Source organism: Nycticebus coucang, chromosome 14 (genome assembly GCF_027406575.1).
Source record: "Nycticebus coucang isolate mNycCou1 chromosome 14, mNycCou1.pri, whole genome shotgun sequence".
NCBI lineage: Eukaryota > Metazoa > Chordata > Mammalia > Primates > Lorisidae > Nycticebus > Nycticebus coucang.
The window spans coordinates 33,495,462-33,516,601 of record NC_069793.1 but is presented as its reverse complement, the minus strand read 5'-3'; the positions used below and the strand labels follow the sequence as shown (position 1 = coordinate 33,516,601).

The following is a 21,140-nucleotide window of genomic DNA, read 5'->3' as shown; positions in this document are numbered from 1 at the left end:
GAAGAGAAACTTCTCTAAAGAAGACAAATGCAAGATCTACAAACACATGAAAAAAAGCTCATCATCCTTAATCATCAGAGAAATGCAAATCAAAACTATTCTGAGATATCACCTAACCCCAGTAAGAGTAGCCCACCTAACAAAATCCCAAAACCAGAAATGTTGGTTGGATGTGGAGGAAAGGGCACACTTCTACACTGCTGGTGGGAATGCCCACTAATACGTTCCTTCTGGAAGGATTTTTGGAGAATACTTAGAGACCTAAAAATAGACCTGCCATTCGATCCTATAATTCCTTTACTAGGTTTATACCCAGAAGACCAAAAGTCACAATATAAAAAAGACATCTGTACCAGAATGTTTATTGCAGCCCAATTCATAATTGATAAGTCATGGAAGAAGCCCAAGTGCCCATCGACCCATGAATGGACTAGCAAATTGTGGTACATGGAATATTATGCAGCCTTAAAGAAAGATGGAGACTTTACCTCTTTCATGTTTACATGGATGGAGCTGGAACATATTCTTCTTAGCAAAGTATCTCAGGAATGGAAGAAAAAGTATCCAATGTGCTCAGCCCTACTATGAAGCTAAATTATAGCTTTCACATGAAGACTATAACCCAACTATAGCACAAGACTATGGGGAAAGGGCCAAGGAAGGAGAAGGGAGGGGGGAGGTTTTGGTGGAGGGAGGATAATAGGTGGGGCCACATCTATGGTGCATCTTAGAACGGGTACAGGCGATTGCACTAATGTATACAGCTATGATTTAACAATAGAAAAAAAATTCATTATTGGCCCATTATCCAGTCTTCAGCTTTGGTTTGTTTTTATTAACATTGATGCCAGATTTTCAGTAATTCTTACATATTCTCAAACTGTTTTTATTATAAAACTGATGTATGTTTCCTAGTTGCTGGGTGCATGAGAAGATGATCATATATGATAGGAAAGCTGTCCCACATGGGAGTTAATTCTATACACTTGGTTTGCTAAATTGATGCTGGGAATGAGGATGGGTTTCAGTTGATAAGACTTATTACCACGATAAATAGAATGCTAAGAAAATAAAACCATTCCAACAGGGTACAGAGATATTAGAAGGCCATTCATGACTGTCAAGGATATACTAGTGTCTTAACAACTTTAGGAGACCGTGTGATTTTTGACTCAGCATCCTGTGTCTACCTGCCTCCTCTGCCTACATCATTATTGCCTGACTTACCTCAATCTTCCGCCTCATGCCTCATGGCTTCTGCTAACTTCTGTCTCTCCATTTCCATGCTACATTACTTTCTTTAGTTTCTGTCTATATGACTTAGATTTAAATTCCTAAAAGAGTTTAATTTTAGCACTGCTCAGTGTAGGGCAATCCTGTTGGGTAGAACTCTCAAGCTGGCAACCTTACAAGCCACTGGAAAAGCTCTGTATGGGAAAGTACCTGTCAGTGGCCCAAAAAGCTATGGATAAGTGCAGAAGGAGGTAGGGTCACAAGGGCTCTCAGACACCTGCCAAACAAGGAAAGCATAACTGGCAGGACAGCTGCATGGCCCATCTAGCTGTACGCTAAGATAAGCAGAGACACTATCTATTGATTGATTTTTAAATTACTCACTAAAATATACCATATAATTTAAATTACTACCAGAAGTGTTTAAATTTCATGGAAGTTTTTAAATTTGGTAACAACTAAAATACTGCTCTGATTTATTTTATTTTATTGCATTGTATTGTATTAGCACCTCATTTCTCATAACAGAGGAAGGTTAGAATGTAGTACTGCAATTGCAGGCCCAATTTTGGACCATCTGGCTTAATAGTTAAGTTGTCAGTGTCGGCCCAAAATGATATGGGTCAAAAGGTAAGACTGTCCTCCTTAACAATGTTTAAGATACCAAATCTTGTGGTTAAGAAATTTAACACAAACAACTGCCAGTGTGATAATTTGATCATCATAAAACAACACTTTATTTCTGAGAGTCCCCAAAGTGGTGAGTTATAAATTCCTAAAAGTACCTCTTAAGTTTCTATTAAAAAAAAAAATCTGTTGGTAAGAGTCACAGCTGTTTCCACTGTCTTCCTCTTCACTGCTGCCATTCCTATCACAAAAAAAGTGCCACCTCAGCATGTTCCCAGTGATTACAGTGCTTGCAATTCCAGAGCAGTTCAGTGGAGGCGTGATGAGAAGAGATACCTCTCCAACTCTGTCCTATACTAAGCCACCTACACTCTAATGCAGCTGAAGTTGTGAATCTCAAAGAGTATTTCTTAAATGGCTCCATCAGCTTTTGGCCCTTACCTGCTCAATTATAGGGACTTTAGCCCAGTCCACAAGGCCAGACAAGGAATAAATGATATATCATACCCTCCATATTGAATCATAAGAATACTAGTATCTAATGCCAATATAGCACTTATTTACGTTAGTCTCTGTTCTAAGCATTGTATATATAATTTAATCCTCACACAGCCCTATTCCCTTTTTATAGATAAGAAAACTGAGGTTTTGGAGTATTGGGGCTTATATGTATAATTTTACTGTGATGGTTAATTTTATGAGTCAACTTGACTGGGCCATGGGATGCTCAGATAGTTAAGGAAACATTATTTCTGGGTGTGTCTGTGAGGGTGTAAAACAGACAGAGTTCCCCAATACCGGAGGTCATCATCCAATTTGTTGAGGGCAACAATAGACCAAAAAGGCAGAGAAGGTTGGATTCTTGCTTCCTCCGCATGACCACTTAGGTGTGACATCTCCACTCTTGCACTCTTCGTTCTCAGGCCTTCAGACTCAGACTGGAATCTACACCACTGGCCTGCTGGCTCTCAGGCCCATGAACCACACCACTGGCTTTCCTTGGTCTCTAGTTTACAGTTGGTAAGTCATGGGACTTGTCAGTCTCCTTAATTGGGTGGGGCAATATTTTATTTACATACACAGTAGAATTTATTTTTATGTTTTTCTATCTCTTGTATGCTCATTTTCACTTCTTTCTTATCTTTTAGATTTAAAAATATATACATATATATATTTTTGTAGAGAAAGTGTCTCACTTTATCATCCTCAGTAGAGTGCGATGGCATCACACAGCTCACAGGAACCTCCAACTCCTGGGCTTAGACAATTCTCTTGCCTCAGCCTCCAGAGTAGCTGGGACTACAGGTGCCCGCTAGAACGCCTGGCTATTTTTGTTGTTGTTGTTGTTGCAGTTTGGCCGGGGCTGGGTTTGAACCCACCACCCTCGGTATAAGGGACCTGTGCCCTACCCATTGAGCCACAGGCGCCACCCCCAAAAATAATTTTTTAACATTTCATTTTCTTTTCTATTAGGTTGCACATTATACGTTAACTTTATTTTTACTGGTGACCCTAGCTATTACAACACAAATCCTTATCTTATTAAAGTTATAATTAATTATTAATTTATTACTTTTCAGATAATGCAAGAACCTTAAAATACATTATATCTATTTATTGTTGCTTCTTTGGGCTGGTGAACAATAGTTCTTTATTTCCTTTTTCATGAATAGGTGCACCTGTATTTCATTTTCCTGACTTCATAAAGGGAGCGCAGCTCCAAAATTCTGGGTTGCTTGATCTTGAGGTTTTGCATCCTACATTTCCTATGCTTCTTGCAAACTAGTAATTACATAAATTTTACATTATAATTTCTTTAAATATTTACATTTTGTTACAGCTGTCTTTTAAAAAATTCAGTTAAGTTGTGTGATAGTTTTGTTCAACTTTGTTTTTCTGAACTGATACGGAACTGAATTCTGTGCCATGTTTACTTTTATTTATTGGCTCATATATAGTCTGTGGACAAGTATAGTTCATTTCCATGTGGACTCCTAAATCAATTGTTCCAGGAAATGTTCTTTTGTGCTAACAAAAAAAAAAAGAAAACACCTATTGTTTAAGGCTTTCTATTGTTTCTGGAATTGAGGCTAATTTTACAACACAGATTTTCCTTTTAACATTTCTATGTCAGTCTTATGGTGTTGTTCTGGAAGTCTATGATATGACTCTATTGCGAATTTTTCATTATAGCTGTAAAATTTCACATATAAACAGACTTGAAGTAGTTCCTTCTTCAGTAAGATTTCTACGCTACCCTCACACACAGGAATACATCTCCTCCCTGTGCAGCCACACTGGCCCTGGAGATTGATAGCTGGAATCACTATTTCTCATTGACTATTTCCTGTCATATAAAATGCTAGTCCTTAACTTCTGTCAAATATTTAGGTTTATTGTTGTATTACCTACTCTTATACCATCGTATAAAAGCATTTTTTTCAGTCTAGAACCTAAAATTTTTACTAGTGTATTGATACTTAGCATTAATTAGTATTAGTATTTTTATTAGTAGTAGTACCTAAATTCCACTGCATTGGATTAATACAAGAATATTAAGCACATTAGTTCAAAAACATACCTTCTTTAAAAAATCTATCTATCTATATACATACCTACTATTTATCTCTCTACCTATATTAGTTTTCTATTGCTATGTAACAAATTATCACAAATGGCATGGTTAAAAAATAAAATAACACCTATTTATTGCCACATTGTTTTGAGGGGTCAGCAGTCTGAGCAAAGAGTAACTGGGTCCTCTGCTCAGAACCTCACAAGACTGAAATCAAGGTGTCAGCTGGGGCTGCAGTCTCATCAGATGCTCAGGATCCTCATCCAAGCTCATTCAGGTTATTGCCAAAATTCAATTCCTGGCAGCTGTAGAAATTCATAGTGACTATCATCTTTTTTGAAGCTAGGAGTAGCTAAACTTTCTGGCTTCTCTGCCTATAATCTCTCTCATTTAAAAGTTCATCTGACTAGGTCATGCAAATCCAGAATAATCTCTCTTTTGATTAACTTAAAGATAACTGATTGCATGAGTTAACTATGTCTGCAAAAATCTCCTTTGCCACATAATACAATGTAATAATGAGGGTGATGGCCCATTATATTCATAGGTCTTGCCCACCCTCCAGAAGAGGGAATTATACGGGGCATGTACACCATGTGATGGAGATCTTGGGAGCTATATTAAAATTCTGCTGTTCACACTAGCTATGCAATTATCCATTTTAAATATCCACTTTTTTTTTTTTTTGCAATTTTTGGCCAGGGCTGGGTTTGAACCCACCACCTCTGGCATATGGGGCCGGCACCCTACTCCTTTGAGCCACAGGTGCCGCCCCTTAAATATCCACTGAATACCAATTTTAGATTGAGATACTTTACTTTCTGAAAAGTTCAAATGCAATTACTTAAGGTTAAATTTTATTGTTATTCAATATTGAAAATATTAAAAACAATGCGCCCATGTTTTGATAGCAAATTCAAAGAACTTAAAAAAAATGCTTTGAGAAGTGGCAATATTATTACAATAAATTATTCCTTGAACTGGATATTTTTAGGGGAGGAGGCATTAACTTGGATGTAAATGTTCCATAATTTTTTTCAAAAATGTCAGCTACATTATTTTTGAATTACAGTTTATGGTCAGTTATCAAAAACATATTACTTCTTTAGCATTCCTTAGGAATTAAGTAATAAAAAAGAACTAATATGGTTATATGTATCTATATGTATATAACATATATAAATTTTTAAGGATTTTATATGTGCTTAGAGGAATATGAAGTAAAACATGTCAAAATTTAACCTTAAAGCAGTATCAGTAAAAACTCACTTAATTTAAAAGTATAAAAATTTAGGTAAATTAATCTCATAAACAATTTCTCTACAGGACACAATGTATATTATACATTACCCAATACAAAGCTATGAGGCATGTTGAGAGTTTAGCTAAGCTTCCTTCCTTTTCTTAAACAGGCCTGTATCTCATTTACATTTAGCTCTTATTACATTCAAAAATATTATCTGGGACAGAACTTATACATTGTGGAATTGTAACTCCCTTGATATTTCAGGAATAGTATTTAATTATGCTTACTGTCTGAGACTGTTGCTAAATTAATTTACAATTTTTGCTTCACAAAGCAACAAATAAGTAAAGATGTGAGGTCTAAAAATGTAAGAAAATATGCTTAAGGGCTTGGCACCCATAGCTCAGTAGTTACGGTGCCGGTCACATACACCAGGGCTGGCAGGTTCGAATGTGGCCTGGGCCTGCTAAACAACGACAACTCCAACAACAACAACAAAATGGCCTGCAAAGCACTTGTAGTCCTAGCTACTTGGGAGGCTAAGGCAAGATAATTGCTTAAGCCCAGGAGTTTGAGGTTGCTATGAGCTATGACCCCACAGCACTCTACCGAGGGCGACATAATAAGACTCTGTATCAAAAAAAAAAGCTTTGGAAAGAATGTAGAAAAAACAGCTAAGTGGACCATGATAAGAACTAAGGTGATGACTCTAGTTTTGACACAGCAATTTTTCTTTTCATTTCCTCTATTTTAACGACATTAGTGAAATTTAGTGGCTTTTTATAGCAATTCAAAGAAAACTCCTAATAAAATCATACTTCTCAGTCTCATATCAAGGATTTCTACCAAGTGGAAATTGCCCCCTTGTACTATTCCTCAGCTATAACTGCACCACATTGCCTTCCAGAGTTCTTACCTGTACATCTTTTTACCAATGGTGTTCACTCAGCTAATCTATACTCGTTACTATACTTCTTTCAAGAAATAACTGTTTAATAAATGTTAATCTGAATTCACAAATTAGATTTTCTAGAACCCCTTCCATTGTAATATTATCAGAAGAAAGAGAGAAATGTTAAACAAATAGTTACATATATAAATCTATAATTACTGATTGTGACTATGAAGGAAAAGTCCTGGTTACTATGGGAAGAAATTTAGGGGTTAAGGTCATACAGAAATCCTCATTAAAGCTGTTCAAGCTGACAAGAGGCACAAGAGGAATTAACCCCACTAGATCCTAGACATTCCTTATTCCAAATCATTCCCCTAAGGTCCTGAGTATAAATTATCTACTGTTTTGCATGTTGCTGTGTTTGCTTTGTTACTTATGTGATTTTAGATGATTTCTTTCTTTCTCTCTCTCTCTCTCTCTTTCTCTCTTTCTTTTAGACAGAGTCTTACCTTTGTACCCTTAATAGAGTATCTTAGTATCATAGCTCACAGCAACCTCAAATTCTTGGGCTCAAGCAATTCTCCTGCCTCAGCCTCCTGGTGAGGTACCCGCCACAATGCCTGGCTACTTTTAGAGACTGGGTCTTGTTCTTGCTCAGGCTGTCCTCAACTCTTGAGCTCAAGAAATCCCACCCACCTTAGCATCCCAGAGTGCTAGGATTACAGGCGGCAGCCAAAGGGTCTGGCAATGTCAGATGATTTCTTTCATATTACATTCTGCAAGAGTAAGATTCTTGTTTTACATATTTTACATTTCCACAGGAATTCAGTGATTGATATGCAAAGTTATATTTTGATAATTATGACATACACAATTTAAGAAATAAAATATAATAAGGCAGAAGCCAAAAATTATGTCAGACATCTTTTATTTTTCCTTAAGTAAAAAACCCTAGTTATTTGGGGAATTCATCCTCCTTAATATTCCTATGGAAATTATCCTTGATCAGTTTCTGTGGGCACATAACTAATGGTCTAAAGCTAGTGATGGTAATTTCATTTCCCTTGCCTCTGGCTGGTTAAGTAATCACCCTGTGATCCAGTTTTGGCCAATGACATATGAGAAATCTTCTGGGAAAATGTTTTTGTCCTAATAAAAAAGAAATATAAGTGATCAAACATTCATCTTTACTGGAACATTGTTGAGTCAACATGTGATGAGCCATCCTGTAAGCAGGAGAGGTGAAGACAAAGGATCTAGCCAACATCCTGAGGACGGCAGAGAGAATGATGCTATGAATCAGACTCTTTGATAACACTGTGAACCCACCGAATTTAACCCTAGAATTGCTCTAACTCTGAAGTTCTTATGTAAGAATAACTTTCCCTCATTTTTCACGTCACTTTCAGTTGAATTTTCTGTTATTTTCCATCCATAGTGGCCCAACTTATACAATCAGCCTTCCACTACCTGCACAGAGAAAACTGCATTAAATGTAATGAACATTTAATGTAATGTAATTAATAATCTAATTCACCTTTGTTTTATTTTTAGCTTTATTAAAAATCTTTGCTAATGGGCAGCACCATAGCTTGGTGGGTAGAGTGCCGGCCCCATACACAAGGCTGGTGGGTTCAAACCTGGCCTAGGCCAGCTAAAATAACAATGACAACTGCAACAAAAAAAACTGCCAGGCATTGTGGCAGGCACCTGTAGTCCCAGCTACTTGGGAGGCTGAGGCAAGAGAATCGCTTAAGCCCAAGACTTTGAGGTTGCTGTGAGCTGTGTCACCTGGCACTCCACCTAGGGTAACAACTTGAGACTGTCACAAACAAACATATCTTTGCTAATATTGAGTTATTTTCCTGGGGTTATAAACTGTTGGTGTCTTCTAAAAATTCTACTTACTAAGTCAGGTACATTTCACTAGAAATTTCAGCATAAGCATAAAATGATATGGAGTTTTTATTTTTCCTCTTTTTGAAACATAAAGCATCCTTGGTAAGTGCAGATTTCTATGGCACAAATCTGCATGTGGCTAATGATTCTATTGGTAAGGAGGAAGTCTGGCTATCTTGACAGACCATGGCTCAAAAACAAACATGCAGGTCTAAGTTATCACATAGTATAGATGTGAATTCAACAGTAGGATAATGACAGTTGCCAAGGACTTGTACTTGCTGTCGCTTCATACTAGTGTTGCCTGTCAAAATGTCTCTTTTTCTTATACAGAAACCATAGAATTTTTATGGATAGCAATTACTTACAATATAAAATGAAGTACATCAAATCTAACAACCCCTCTTTAGCCCTTCATTATTTGGTAGTCTCTTTGTTGAATGTAGTCAACCATTTTCATCTAAATTATTTATTTATACTGTATATTTGACAAGCACCTATTTCTTGCTTTATATTCTTACGGCATTTAAACCTTCCTGAAGAATTATTTTAAAAATATTACCATTTGAAAACTTTGTCACATTGCCATTTTAATGGTAATTAAGCTATCTAATTGGAATATATACAAATAAGGAACAATAAATATAAAGGAAAATAACCATAAGTATGTTTAATAATAATTTACCAGTATAAAATGCTAGAAAGCAACTCATAAAAGAAATAAACCCTTATATGTTGGTGAAGGTAAACGTTTATAAAATCTCTGGAGGACACAAACTGCAAAGATTTCACTGAACTTGATCTGCCCTTTCTTCAACTTGCTTAAACAAATAACTTCCAAAAATACAAATAACTTTTAATAATTGCTATATTCTCTAATAAAATGTAATTTAAACATCATAAAGTCAGCAGTAAAAAGTGATAATAATAAAAGTAAACAATTCCCCAGAAATTTTATTTCTAACACCAGAATTAAATATATTCTACTTTGGCCTAAAAATATTGGTAATGGTTTTCCAATTGCAGAGCAACATCAAATTATTTTATGACATGTCAAATTTTTACTTTGAACTCAATGACTGAATTATAACCAACGTATTATGTTCAAACTATACATATGCCACATATATGATATCCAGTAAGTGTCTGTTAAATAAAACTTGTTTACTTTTGTAAAAGGAGAAAATTCTAAACAAGAAGAATAATTTCTAAGATTTCTAAGGATCCATTTGAGTATAGGATCAGGGGCATATCGCATTCCATCCAAAGAGGGAAAAATATTTTTGCTCATGCAAAACTATAAGGAGTAAAAATAAGGAAAATCTTCGATCTAAAAGTATATATAATAAATATTATATATAACTTTTCCAGAAGAAATTTTATTGTTCAGAAAGAAACAATGATTTAGTCTTTTAACATTTTTAAAGGAAATAATGTAATAATGTTTAGGTCTATTAGAGATTATTTTTTAAACTCTTGAAGAAAAAAATCTGGAAAAAAATTATGAACTAGAAATAGTGTGATTAGTCAGGCAACAGAGATCTAAACACTAAAGTGTTCTTTCCTTCATTCACTATTGCTGCCTCCCTCTTGCTCCCTTCTGCCACCCATTCCAGGATAAGAATCGACAGCTCTTTCTGGGAATGATGAAGTTACTAGATCTAAAATGTCCCTATATTTCAAAAAGTATCTAAGACTCTCTATAAGTTAAAATACCCAAGATAAGTTTTTTTTTGTATTTTTTTTTTTAATTTATTGCTGGGGATTTGTTGAGGATACAAGAAACCAGGTTACACTGATTACATTTGTCAGGTAAAGTCCCTCTTATAATCGTCTCTTGCCCCCAAAAGGTGTGGCACACATCAAGACCCCACCCCCCTCCCTCCTTCCCTCTCTCTGCTTTACCTTTCCCCACCCCTCCCCCCTTCTTCTCTCTCTCTGCTATTTTGACATAAAAAAGTGACTCAATAGATTAGGTGTGGTTAGTATCCTTAAACGCAAGATTGGTCTGTGAAAAAAACACAGCCCTGATAGTCTACGACAAAAATTGTTGGCATTCACTTTTTAAAAACTGATTTAATTTCTCATTTAAGGTACTAAAAGTAATACATCCTGAGAGAATTGTAAGATTTGGTAATGCACTGAGGTTTCAAAAGGATAAAAAATATGATTATTTTCCATTATAAAATCACGAAATTACATTTATTGTAATGATCATTGGCTAAAAATCATTAAAACAAAGTATTTTATATGTGAGAAAGAAAAAGTTGTTAATTATTTACATTTTTTTAATTTTAAAATCCCATTATAATTTGGAAAATTTTCACCAGCATTTGGAGGTAACTTCTGTGGACATGGTGAAACTGCCCCTCGATACCTATTATTAATAATAAATAATTGATTCTGCAATCCATAGCTCAAAGGCTGATGCCTTGTTCTGAGTCACCTGGAAAGATATCAGGCTACAGATGGGTAGGAAAAGTCCCTTTTTGTGCTGCTTTCCTGGCAGTAGCCCCAGAATCCAGGTTAGACTTTTCCAAGCATTTGACTACCAATATAATGAACACATTTACAATATTGGTGTCTTTTTCTTGTGTGAGTGGCACATGGTAAAGTAGTTTTCACTTGGTTATAAGCAAATGTAGCATGGAGTGACAGCAGAGGAAACACGTGGAAAGAACACAAGAGAGAGACAGAGAAAAGAAGAGTGGATAACATAAATATAACAAAAGTTAAATAAGTGGCATTGGGTAATGTCAAAATAAAGTGATTGGTCACTGTATGGCATATATTAAGTCCATTCAAAATGGCCATACAGTGATCAATGACTTTATTTTGATGTTAATATATATGAGCATATTTTGTTTAAAAAAAAGTACAATGTGTTAATTAGTGAAGAAAAATTCCAATTCTGTGATATAAGTAAAGAAAAAGAAAATTGACTCTATTTTAATAATTATTTCTCGTAAAAAGGCCACAAAGATGGTAAAAGAAAGGTAGTAAGGAAAGCAAGAATGAACAAGAGAAGTTTTAACCTCAATCAGGGGGGTAATGTCTTTATTCAAAGAGAAAATTGCCTCTCTTTGATAATCATATTAATACCAATGTATCTTAGATTAACATTAGCCTTTATGAACTTGACCCCTTTCAGGTTGAAACTCATTATTTTCTTTTTCATGATGGTAAAAGACCTTTGGACATTGTCTACAAATTTCCATTCAATTGCCAAGAGGGTTACTTCATTTTCTGGGTACATCGTAATCAAAGTTGATGGTATCAGGCAGTAGTGACAGAAAAGTAGTTAGGATTCAAACAAAGAAACAGAAGAAGCACACTGAAACAAAGCTACTAAAAAAAAAAAAAGCTGTAGGAAAGTGTCACATGAAAAGAAAGACTGACATATAATAAAAGGATAAATAAAGCCAGAGTTGAAGACACTCAAAAACAAAGAAAAAAAAAGGGAGGTGGAGAAAGCAGAAAGAAATTGAATAAATGAAAGTACATTTAGCTCTATCAGAAAAAAACAGAAATACAGAGGAAAAAGTTGGAATAAAAATAAATGTAATACCATTTTGGTGTAGAAAATTGGAAAAATTAAATTCCAAAAGCAGTAAAAGTATGTCCAAATATATACTATATTAGAATTGGTATTTGTGCAAGGGAATAATTTAAAATGCTATTTAGAAATGTTTTCATTGTTTCATTGGGAAGAATACTAACAGGAGTGACTTAAGTCCCTATAATATAACATATAGAACTGTAGTCCCCAACCCTGAGACCATGGACAGGTACTGGTCTGTGTCCTGTTAGGAATCAGGATACACAGCATCACTGCTGAGCTCCACCTCCTGTCCCATTATCATCCCTATCCCAACCCCTAACCCCCATCCATAGAAAAACTAACTACTGATAAAGTACTCATCAAAAAAATTATCCAGCCATGTAGTTAGTACACTGTGTAAAGTATCTCATATACACATATGAGTGACTTACATCCCTACAATATAACATACAAATCATTCATTTAAAAAAATTATCTAGCCATATAATTAGTATACTAGGATCTCATACACTGCTAATATACATTCATAGCTGGAAAGACTAAGGGGGAAAAAAGATAAGCTGAAAGTCTAAGTTTCACTTTTATCTTAATCTAGTTACACATATATACTCAAAAACAAAGCAAACACTCTAACTGTTCTAGGTAAATAAGTATGACCCAGCATATCCATAAGGAGATTAACATAACCTCTAATTTACGTATAATTTCTGTGATTCTCTTATGGCCTCAGTTTTCTAGTTAACATAAAAGACTATGGCATCACATTTCTTAACATCTGACATACACCTTTTAGTTCTTTCACTTTCTAACAGAGAAAAGAAATAGGAAAAATACTCTGTCTCTTCTGCTTTATACTTCTGATAAAGTGCTCTGGAGTTAGATCTGCTTGGGTTCAAACTCTACCTTCTCTACATACTGGCTGTGTGAGTTTAGTCAAGTTAACAAACATCTCTACATCTTTGTTCCTTCGTAAGTAAACGGAGATATTTAGAACACTAACTGCTTTTATATTCCTCTCAGGTTTTTTGAGAAAAAAAATTGATATGATGCAGGTTAAGTGCTAAGCATGTTGACTAGCAAATATTCCCTGCCATTATTTTTTTTTTCCAGATGAATATGAGGGTACAAACAATTAGGTTACAATGTTTGCATTTGTTAGGTAAAGTCCCTGTTGTTATGTTCCACACTCAGGAGGTGTGCTACCCCAGACAATAACCTTTGTAGCCTGTCACATCTCCAGGTTATTGTTTACATCATCTCCAGAAATACTGAATGAACATTTTCATAGTCAACTTTTATAAGCATGTTTATCACCTTTAGAATTCAGTTTAAGCTGCTGTAATAATATTCTTACCTTGGTAAATCATTCAAAACATATTTGTGAATTGGATCCACAATATTTGCATCCAAGGTACTTTCAGGGTTGCTTTGCTGTAATGCCTCCATCACTTTGTCAAGGGGGATAGAAGAATGAGATAATGCTTCCCTGTGATGTTCTGCTTCTATTTTGCTTCTATTCATTCATCTAAGAATGAATAAAATGAATTATTTAAAATGTAAAATCTATTGGGTTACAAACAGAGGCTAGATATTAATCATGATTTACTTATCATCATGTTCTAGGCCCCGCAGCAATTATTGAATGTGAAATTCCATTAGAAATGACCAGAAATGGGGGCGGCGCCTGTGGCTCAAGGAGTAGGGCGCCGTCCCATATGTTGGAGGTGGCGGGTTCAAACCTAGCCCCGGCCAAAAGCCACAAAAAAAAAAAAAAAAGAAAGAAAGAAAGAAAGAAATGACCAGAAATGAGAGCCTAAACGAAGAAAAAATATGAATCTACATCTGTAAGTGGTATAATTCCATTTAAGAAACAATGCTAATTTGTTGCAAAGTATTTCAACTTTTGTTGTTTACTAGAAAACCACTTATACTAGCAAGTTTACATGTGGAATGTGTTACTGAAAAAAGTACACTTTTTTTGGGGGGGGGTCTATCTTTTGTCATCCCTTCTTTTGTGGAACTTAACCTTCCTCCTGATCTGATGAGACTGTCTCTTATTTGGCCTTGCCTTCCAAGCATGGAAATGAGTATCCCCTGGCAAGTCAGACACAAAGTCAGAGTTCTGATACAGAAGAACTCTATTTTCTGGCATCACTAGCTTTTAGAAGAATATAAACCTCCATCATTTAGAATGAGGCAAAAAAATATGAAAGCAGACATGAGAGAAAGGAAGTGAAATCCTGATGACAACATTTCAATCCCTGAAACCAGCCATTAAAAACAACTACATCTCTGAGTTTGCTAGGTTTGAACCAAGATACTCTTTCTTTTTGCTTAAGCTACTTTGAACTGATATTCTCTTATTTTCAGCCTAGAAATCTTGAGTAATACATACAGACAACTAAAAATCTTTAAGACCAAACCTATACATCCAAAAAAAGTAATGCCAAGGCACGTTATATATAGGACTCTTTCCACGGTGTAATCATACACTCACATGTAATCATGCACTCACATGCAATCATGCTCTCACATGCAATCATGCTCTCACATGTAATCATGCACTCACATGTAATCATGCTCTCACATGCAATCATGCTCTCACATGCAATCATGCTCTCACATGTAATCATGCACTCACATGTAATCATGCTCTCACATGTAATCATGCACTCACATGCAATCATGCTCTCACATGCAATCATGCTCTCACATGTAATCATGCACTCACATGCAATCATGCACTCACATGCAATCATGCTCTCACATGTAATCATGCTCTCACATGTAATCATGCACTCACATGTAATCATGCTCTCACATGCAATCATGCTCTCACATGTAATCATGCACTCACATGTAATCATGCTCTCACATGCAATCATACACTCACATGCAATCATGCTCTCACATGCAATCATGCTCTCACATGTAATCATGCACTCACATGCAATCATGCACTCACATGCAATCATGCTCTCACATGTAATTATGCTCTCACATGTAATCATGCTCTCACATGCAATCATGCACTCACATGTAATCATGCTCTCACATGTAATCATGCACTCACATGCAATCATGCTCTCACATGCAATCATGCTCTCACATGAAATCCTGCACTCACATGTAATCATGCTCTCACATGCTGACATAAGCTACAAAGTCTCATCACCAATGTGGTCCATTCAAGCAACAAGGGGAAATCCCAAGGTAAGATGACATACTAGGACTAAGGAAAAGATACTACTGTTAAGGTAATAAAAATATACTTATACCTTTTATATTGCTGTTCTGTAATAAAAGCATTAATTTATTCAAAGATTATTTGATTACCTACAAGGTACCTAGCATACTTCCAGGCATTTTGTTCAGTGAACAAAGCAGAAAAAGATTATGCCTGTGCAACTTACATTTTAGGGGTACAGATAATAAAAAATAAACAAAATAAATTGTATAGACATTAAAAGGTGGTAATGGCTGTGAGGAAAAAAGGATGAGGTAAAGGTAGACTGGGAGTATAGGAGCAGAGGGAATTGCAACTTTAAACAGGGTTGTCAACATAGGACTGTTTGAGGTTGTAGCATCTGGGCAAAGACCTGAAAGAGGCTGGGAAGTTAGCCATGTAGATATCCAGAAGGCCCTAAGGTGGATACATTGGCAAGGGTGAAGAATAGCAAAAGGAGATGAATTAATAGTCAAGGGGGAATGTAGTTGAGGTAAGGTTAGAAAGGAAATGAAGGATGTAAACATTGTCAGGCTTTACAGAACTAGAAAGCCCTTAGGATGTTTGGAGCAAAGAGAAATATGATTTTTTTTTTAAAGATAATTTTGGCTACTTTGTGAAGAATGCATCAAATGTTCTGATTTGTATGGACAAATCAGTATTAATATTTTCTAATATTGGCATAAACTATAACAAGTAGCAGAGACTGCCAGTTGTCTGCCAATACCTATTTATTTCTTCTTCTACAAAACTAGAATCCTTGATTTTTAACTGAGGCAGTCTTCCTTGTAGCTAATTAGGACATGTTCTAGCCAATGGCATATTAGGGGAAATTATCAATGAAAGTGAATCTGCCCTTCTTTTTCCATCTTTCTGCTACCCAGAATGAAGACAATGACTAGCTCTGGATTGTTCATCTTGAACTCTGGTATGATGCTGAAGATGAAAGCCAGGAACCATCCAGGGAGGAAAGAAGTTTGACTCTCTGAAAACATGGAATATCATATCAACCCTGCACTACTTGCCGCCAGACTTTCACATGACAAACTTCTAGGTTGTTCAAAACAGTATTAATTTGGGTCTTTGTTACTTATAGTTAAACCTAGTCCTGAAACGTCTGAAATTCTCTTGACCGAAGTTGCTTTCAAAAACCTAAAATACATGGTATTGACTTACAGCAGGGTTATGGGGAGAACAGTATGATGGTTTGGAATCTCAATTTAAGTCAAAGTCCAGTAATTTGAGTCTTTGGCCCTGGTAGGGATGAAAAATTCAACTATTACTATACTCCAAACTGAAGCCATTAGAAGTAGCACTCTAAAGTGGTAGATGTAGAAGTCAAGACTGTGACTCTGAGCCTTTTTAAAGCACTTGCCTCTAAGAATTTTTTGTCACACAATGAAATCAGCTCAGCTGTCAAAGATAAGACTAAGGTTGCTACCTTCCCACCAAGCCTATATAGTATTAGAAGGCCTCAAAGGAAACATCTTTATGTTGAGGGATAGTCAGGGAATTAAAAAAAAAAACAGCCACCATGCTTAAAAACAGTGTCTACATGTGATCTTTGGTCTTATCTACATGTACAGGAAGTGTACTAATTTTGGGAGAGGAGAAGGGATCATGTTGAATTGCTAAAGAAGCCATAAAACTAGACTAAAACCTTGTGATTAACCTTTAAATCAAATTTCATGCCCACAGTTGTATTAGCGGGAAGTAGGCTGCAAAAACTGTTCAACACTCTGGAATAGCAAATTCTCCATTGACCATCTCAGATGTGATCAGAAAGTGTAATGGATAAAATCCTTCCCAAAAGGCTGAATTAGGAGTATCCTTCTGGAATAATCAAGAAAATTGCTCCAACACTAGAGAGGTATCCTTTACAGTCCCCACATAGGCTAGCAGAATTGATAATCACTATAGACCAGTAATCATTACATTGGTCCCACTCTCATCTTTTCCAAATATATGCCCATTGTGTGTTAGGTGTAATGAAGAAAATGTATCAACTTTTAATTTATAGATTACCAGACCACTGGAACTTAATGAAAAAGATTATTTATTAACCCAGCAGCCTGAATTTTAAGCCATATTTTAAAAGTTTGTATCTGGGGATTTTCAAACATGTTTAAAAGCTGCAATAGCCATGTGTGAACAAGAGTTAAGTGGTTATGTTCTATACACAGAAAGAAGGGTCTACCAAAGATAGTTTGGTGGCTAAAAGGTTGGATTGTGGAAGAAACTGTTAGATGTCCTCTGTTGAGGGTCACGAGTCTCAATTCCCTGAACCCAGTTGACCTGGATCAATTACTTAGCTGTGTAACCCAGTGACCTGGATCACTTACCACCATGCCTAGTTCAACTGAGGCATGGTGGTAAGTGAAAGCAAAAGTGAATGGAAACTGAAAATAAAACTGGAGTGGCACAGGCGGTGTGGATATAAGTAAAAGTAACTTACTCAAGTTTCAGAGTAACAAAGAGAGATTTTATTTAAGAAGAATAAAGAGAAAGTTTGGAGCACTTCCAACGAGTTGGAAGAGGGCCCTTATCACAAAGAACAGAAGGTGAGAGGGACAATTCTCAAAGGTCTCCAGCAGTTTAAAAATTCTCTGTTGAAATTGGTTGCAAGTCTTTCATTGGACTCTCTGCACCTCCAGGCAGTATTACCTTTTTCTGTTGGTCATTGATGATCTCTTTCTATTGGTCATTGGTTACCTAGATTACTTCACCCATATTTTTATGGGCCCTCCAAACTTCCTGGTTCAGCAGGCCGGGTTTTTCTCCTGCCCCCCTGAAGTCCCTTTCTTTGTGTCTCTTCTCATTCTGTAAAATACATTCTTGTCTTTTAAAGTTTCTAGTTAAAGCCCTCTTGCCATCTAGGTGTAGCCACCTGACTGCCTAATTTCTGGTTAGTGGAATCCAAGCAAAAGTAGTATATGTAACTTCTGAGTATTGTCACTTAATGAGAGTGGGCACAAGGGATGACTTTCAGCTTTCTTTTCTTTCTTCCTGATGTCTAGAATGTGACCATGGCTAAAAGTTGAAACAGCCATGGTGATCATAAATGAACTCTCTAAGACCGGAAATGGAAGCTACTCACAGCAGAGCACCAAGATGGAAGGACCTGAGAACACTATTCCAGCCCTCCAGACTTTCATATGAGCAAGAAATAAACCTCTTTTCCTTACTATTCTTCAATGTAAACTTTTCTTAACATCCTGTACACTCTATTTATTCCCAGTCACCAGACTTTGGCCTACACTAAAATAGGCTTATTTTTTAGTGACAGGGTCTTGCTTTGTTGCCCATGCCGGGGTACAGTGGCATGATCATGGCTCACTGTAATCTCAAACTTCTGGGCTCAGGCAATTCTCCCACCTCAGCCTCCTAAGTAGCTAGAACTATAGGTGTATGCCACCATGCCTTGCTAATTTTTTAATGTTTTGTAGAGACAAGATCTCATTTTGTTTAAAGTTTTGTAGAGACAAGATCTCATTTTATTGCCCAACAAACTCCTGGGCCCAAGAAATCCACCCTTTTTTGCTTCCCAAAGAGCTGAGATTACAAGTATGAGCCACTTGCACCTGGCCAAATTTGACTTCTTCAATCCATTTTCTAAGGGTTCATATTTAAGTTGGTTGGTTGCTTGAAACTAAGAATAAATTTTCCTATGTGCTTTGGTCAGAATGTTTGTTTCTCTTCAAGATTCCTATGTTGGAACCTAATCCCAATGTGATAGTATTAAGAAGCTAGGCCTTTGGAGAGGTGATTAAATTATGAGAGTGGTGCCCTTCCTTTTCACTACGTAAGGATATATGGTCTATAAGGAGGCAAGACCTCACCAGACATCGCTTGCATCTTGATCTTGGACTTCCCAGCTTCCAGAATTGTAATAAATTTATTTTGTTTATGTTATTTAGTCTAAGGTATTTTATAATAGCAGCCAAAATAGACTAAGATACTACAGAAACAAATATATACAAATATATTGATCAGTTTCCTTGTCTCATTTGATAACTCCTAGAAATATATGAAATGTTTCCAATAGTATTATAGTTAAAAAAAAAATTTATGAGAGCTAAAACCAGTCTGTCAAGTCCACTTTGCATTCATAGTACTTAACATGGGAAATTGTACTTTAGATGCCAAGAATACACCTATCCACCTCAGCAACATAGTTTTCAGAGGAGAAATGATTCCTTACAGGACTAAAGGGGGCTGAGCAAGATGTCAGAGTAGAAGGATTACTCTGCTGACCTCTCCCAGCAGGGCAGGGGAAAAAGAGAAAACCCAACAGTATCTTGCAGGGAACCTGGGAGTAGCACTCTGGGAGCACAGAGAGGCAGTGGTGGTCTGCAGGAAACAGCGGGAGGTTTGTGGAGGACTGACTCAGTAGGCCAGTACCTGGGAGTGGGCAGGAACCATGGGCCAGCCCCCCAACAGAGGTCTGGGGATGGGAGGGAGACATTCGCCTTATAAAACTAAAGCAATATTAATTCTCTATATCTAAACTAGCCAAATAATTTATTATCCAAACAGTCTGTCCCAGGAAAATCAAGATGTATGGTCACTTATCTGTATATAAATAGCCTCCCTTTTACATGAGAAAGTACCACTCTGTATCTAAATAGTTGTAAACATTTATTTTATTGTTCACTGCTTTCTAAAGAAGGTACCAAAAAGTCTCTGTTTTTGTCTTGAAAAGAAGATGTTTACTCTTTAAGGAAGAATGAAAGAAGGCATTTCCTCATCACTAGCTCCACTGGTAATGGTGATTAGGCTTTCTTATTTCAGAGGTCTGCTTTTTCTTTATTGAGGGATGATATAAGAGCCTTGTTGCATTATCAAAATGTGGGCCTAATAGGCTTTTAAGTTACAGTTCTGGATTTCCCAGGATATAAATAAGATTAGGGAGAATTGTCTACCATTACAATAGACAAATCTACCCCAGAACAACTACTCTGGGGGCAGTGAAACATTGGAAAAGAAAAGGCTACATGGGGTATATGTGTATTTCTGAACAAGAAGGAGAGGGGGTTGTGGGAGAGGGAGAGGGAAAGTAGATTTGAAAGGCCAGGCAATGCAAGCTGTGATTCGGGGGACACAGTGAAGGCACTCTGAGCACAGCATCATATCTTCTATGATGATTAATATTACGTGCCAGCTTGTCTGGGCCACGGTGACCAGATACTTGATCTGGCTGTTTTCTCCAAAAGTGTTTTCTGGATGAGGTCAACATTTAAATGGGTGGGTAGGATAAAGCGCTCTACCCCCTTTCATCGGGGTAGCCTCATCCAATCAGTTAAAGGTTAATAGAATGAAGACTGAAGTGTTTGAGTAAGAAGGAATTCTGCCAGCAGACTATCTTTGGAGTTGAATTACTACTCTTCCCTAAGTCTCCAGCCTGTTAGCCTACCCCATCAGATTTTGGACTCACCTGTCCTTCACAATCCCTTGAGCCAATTCTTAAAAACCAATCTCTCCCCCACCAACCATAAACACACACACACATATACACATACACACAGAGTCATGCATCACTTAACAACAGGAATACATTTTGAGGAATGCACCATTAGGTGATTTCATGGTATGAACATCATAGACCCAGATAGAGTATAGCCTACTACACACCTACACAGCTACCAAGGGTGGGGAACCTGTGGCCTTGGAGCCACATTTGGCCTTCAAGATCCTTGAGTGGAGCCTTTTGACTCAAGCCAATTTTACAGAACAAATCCATTTAATAAAGGGACTTGTTCTGTGAAGTTTAGATTTGGATGGTGGGCTACACTTGGGGATCTGGAGGACCATATATGGCTTTGAGGCTGTAGTTCCCCCTTAACCCCCACCAACCTATTGCTCCTACGCTACAAACCT

The 21,140-nt window shown here is 36.6% G+C and overlaps 1 protein-coding gene and 1 non-coding gene across 2 annotated transcripts in view; one reads left to right on the top strand and one right to left on the bottom strand.

Annotated features, from left to right (window-relative positions):
• Positions 1 to 21,140, bottom strand: part of DCDC1 (doublecortin domain containing 1) — a 520,443-nt gene that overhangs the window by 471,448 nt on the left and 27,855 nt on the right. Inside the window, 1 exon segment of the mRNA XM_053562883.1 lies at positions 13,392 to 13,562. Within this exon segment, the coding sequence (XP_053418858.1) occupies positions 13,392 to 13,558 (167 nt within the window). The 5' untranslated portion in view covers positions 13,559 to 13,562.
• On the top strand, positions 20,396 to 20,476 carry LOC128566240 (small nucleolar RNA SNORD66). Its single transcript, XR_008374524.1, has one exon. It is a non-coding gene; the product is annotated as a small nucleolar RNA SNORD66 (small nucleolar RNA).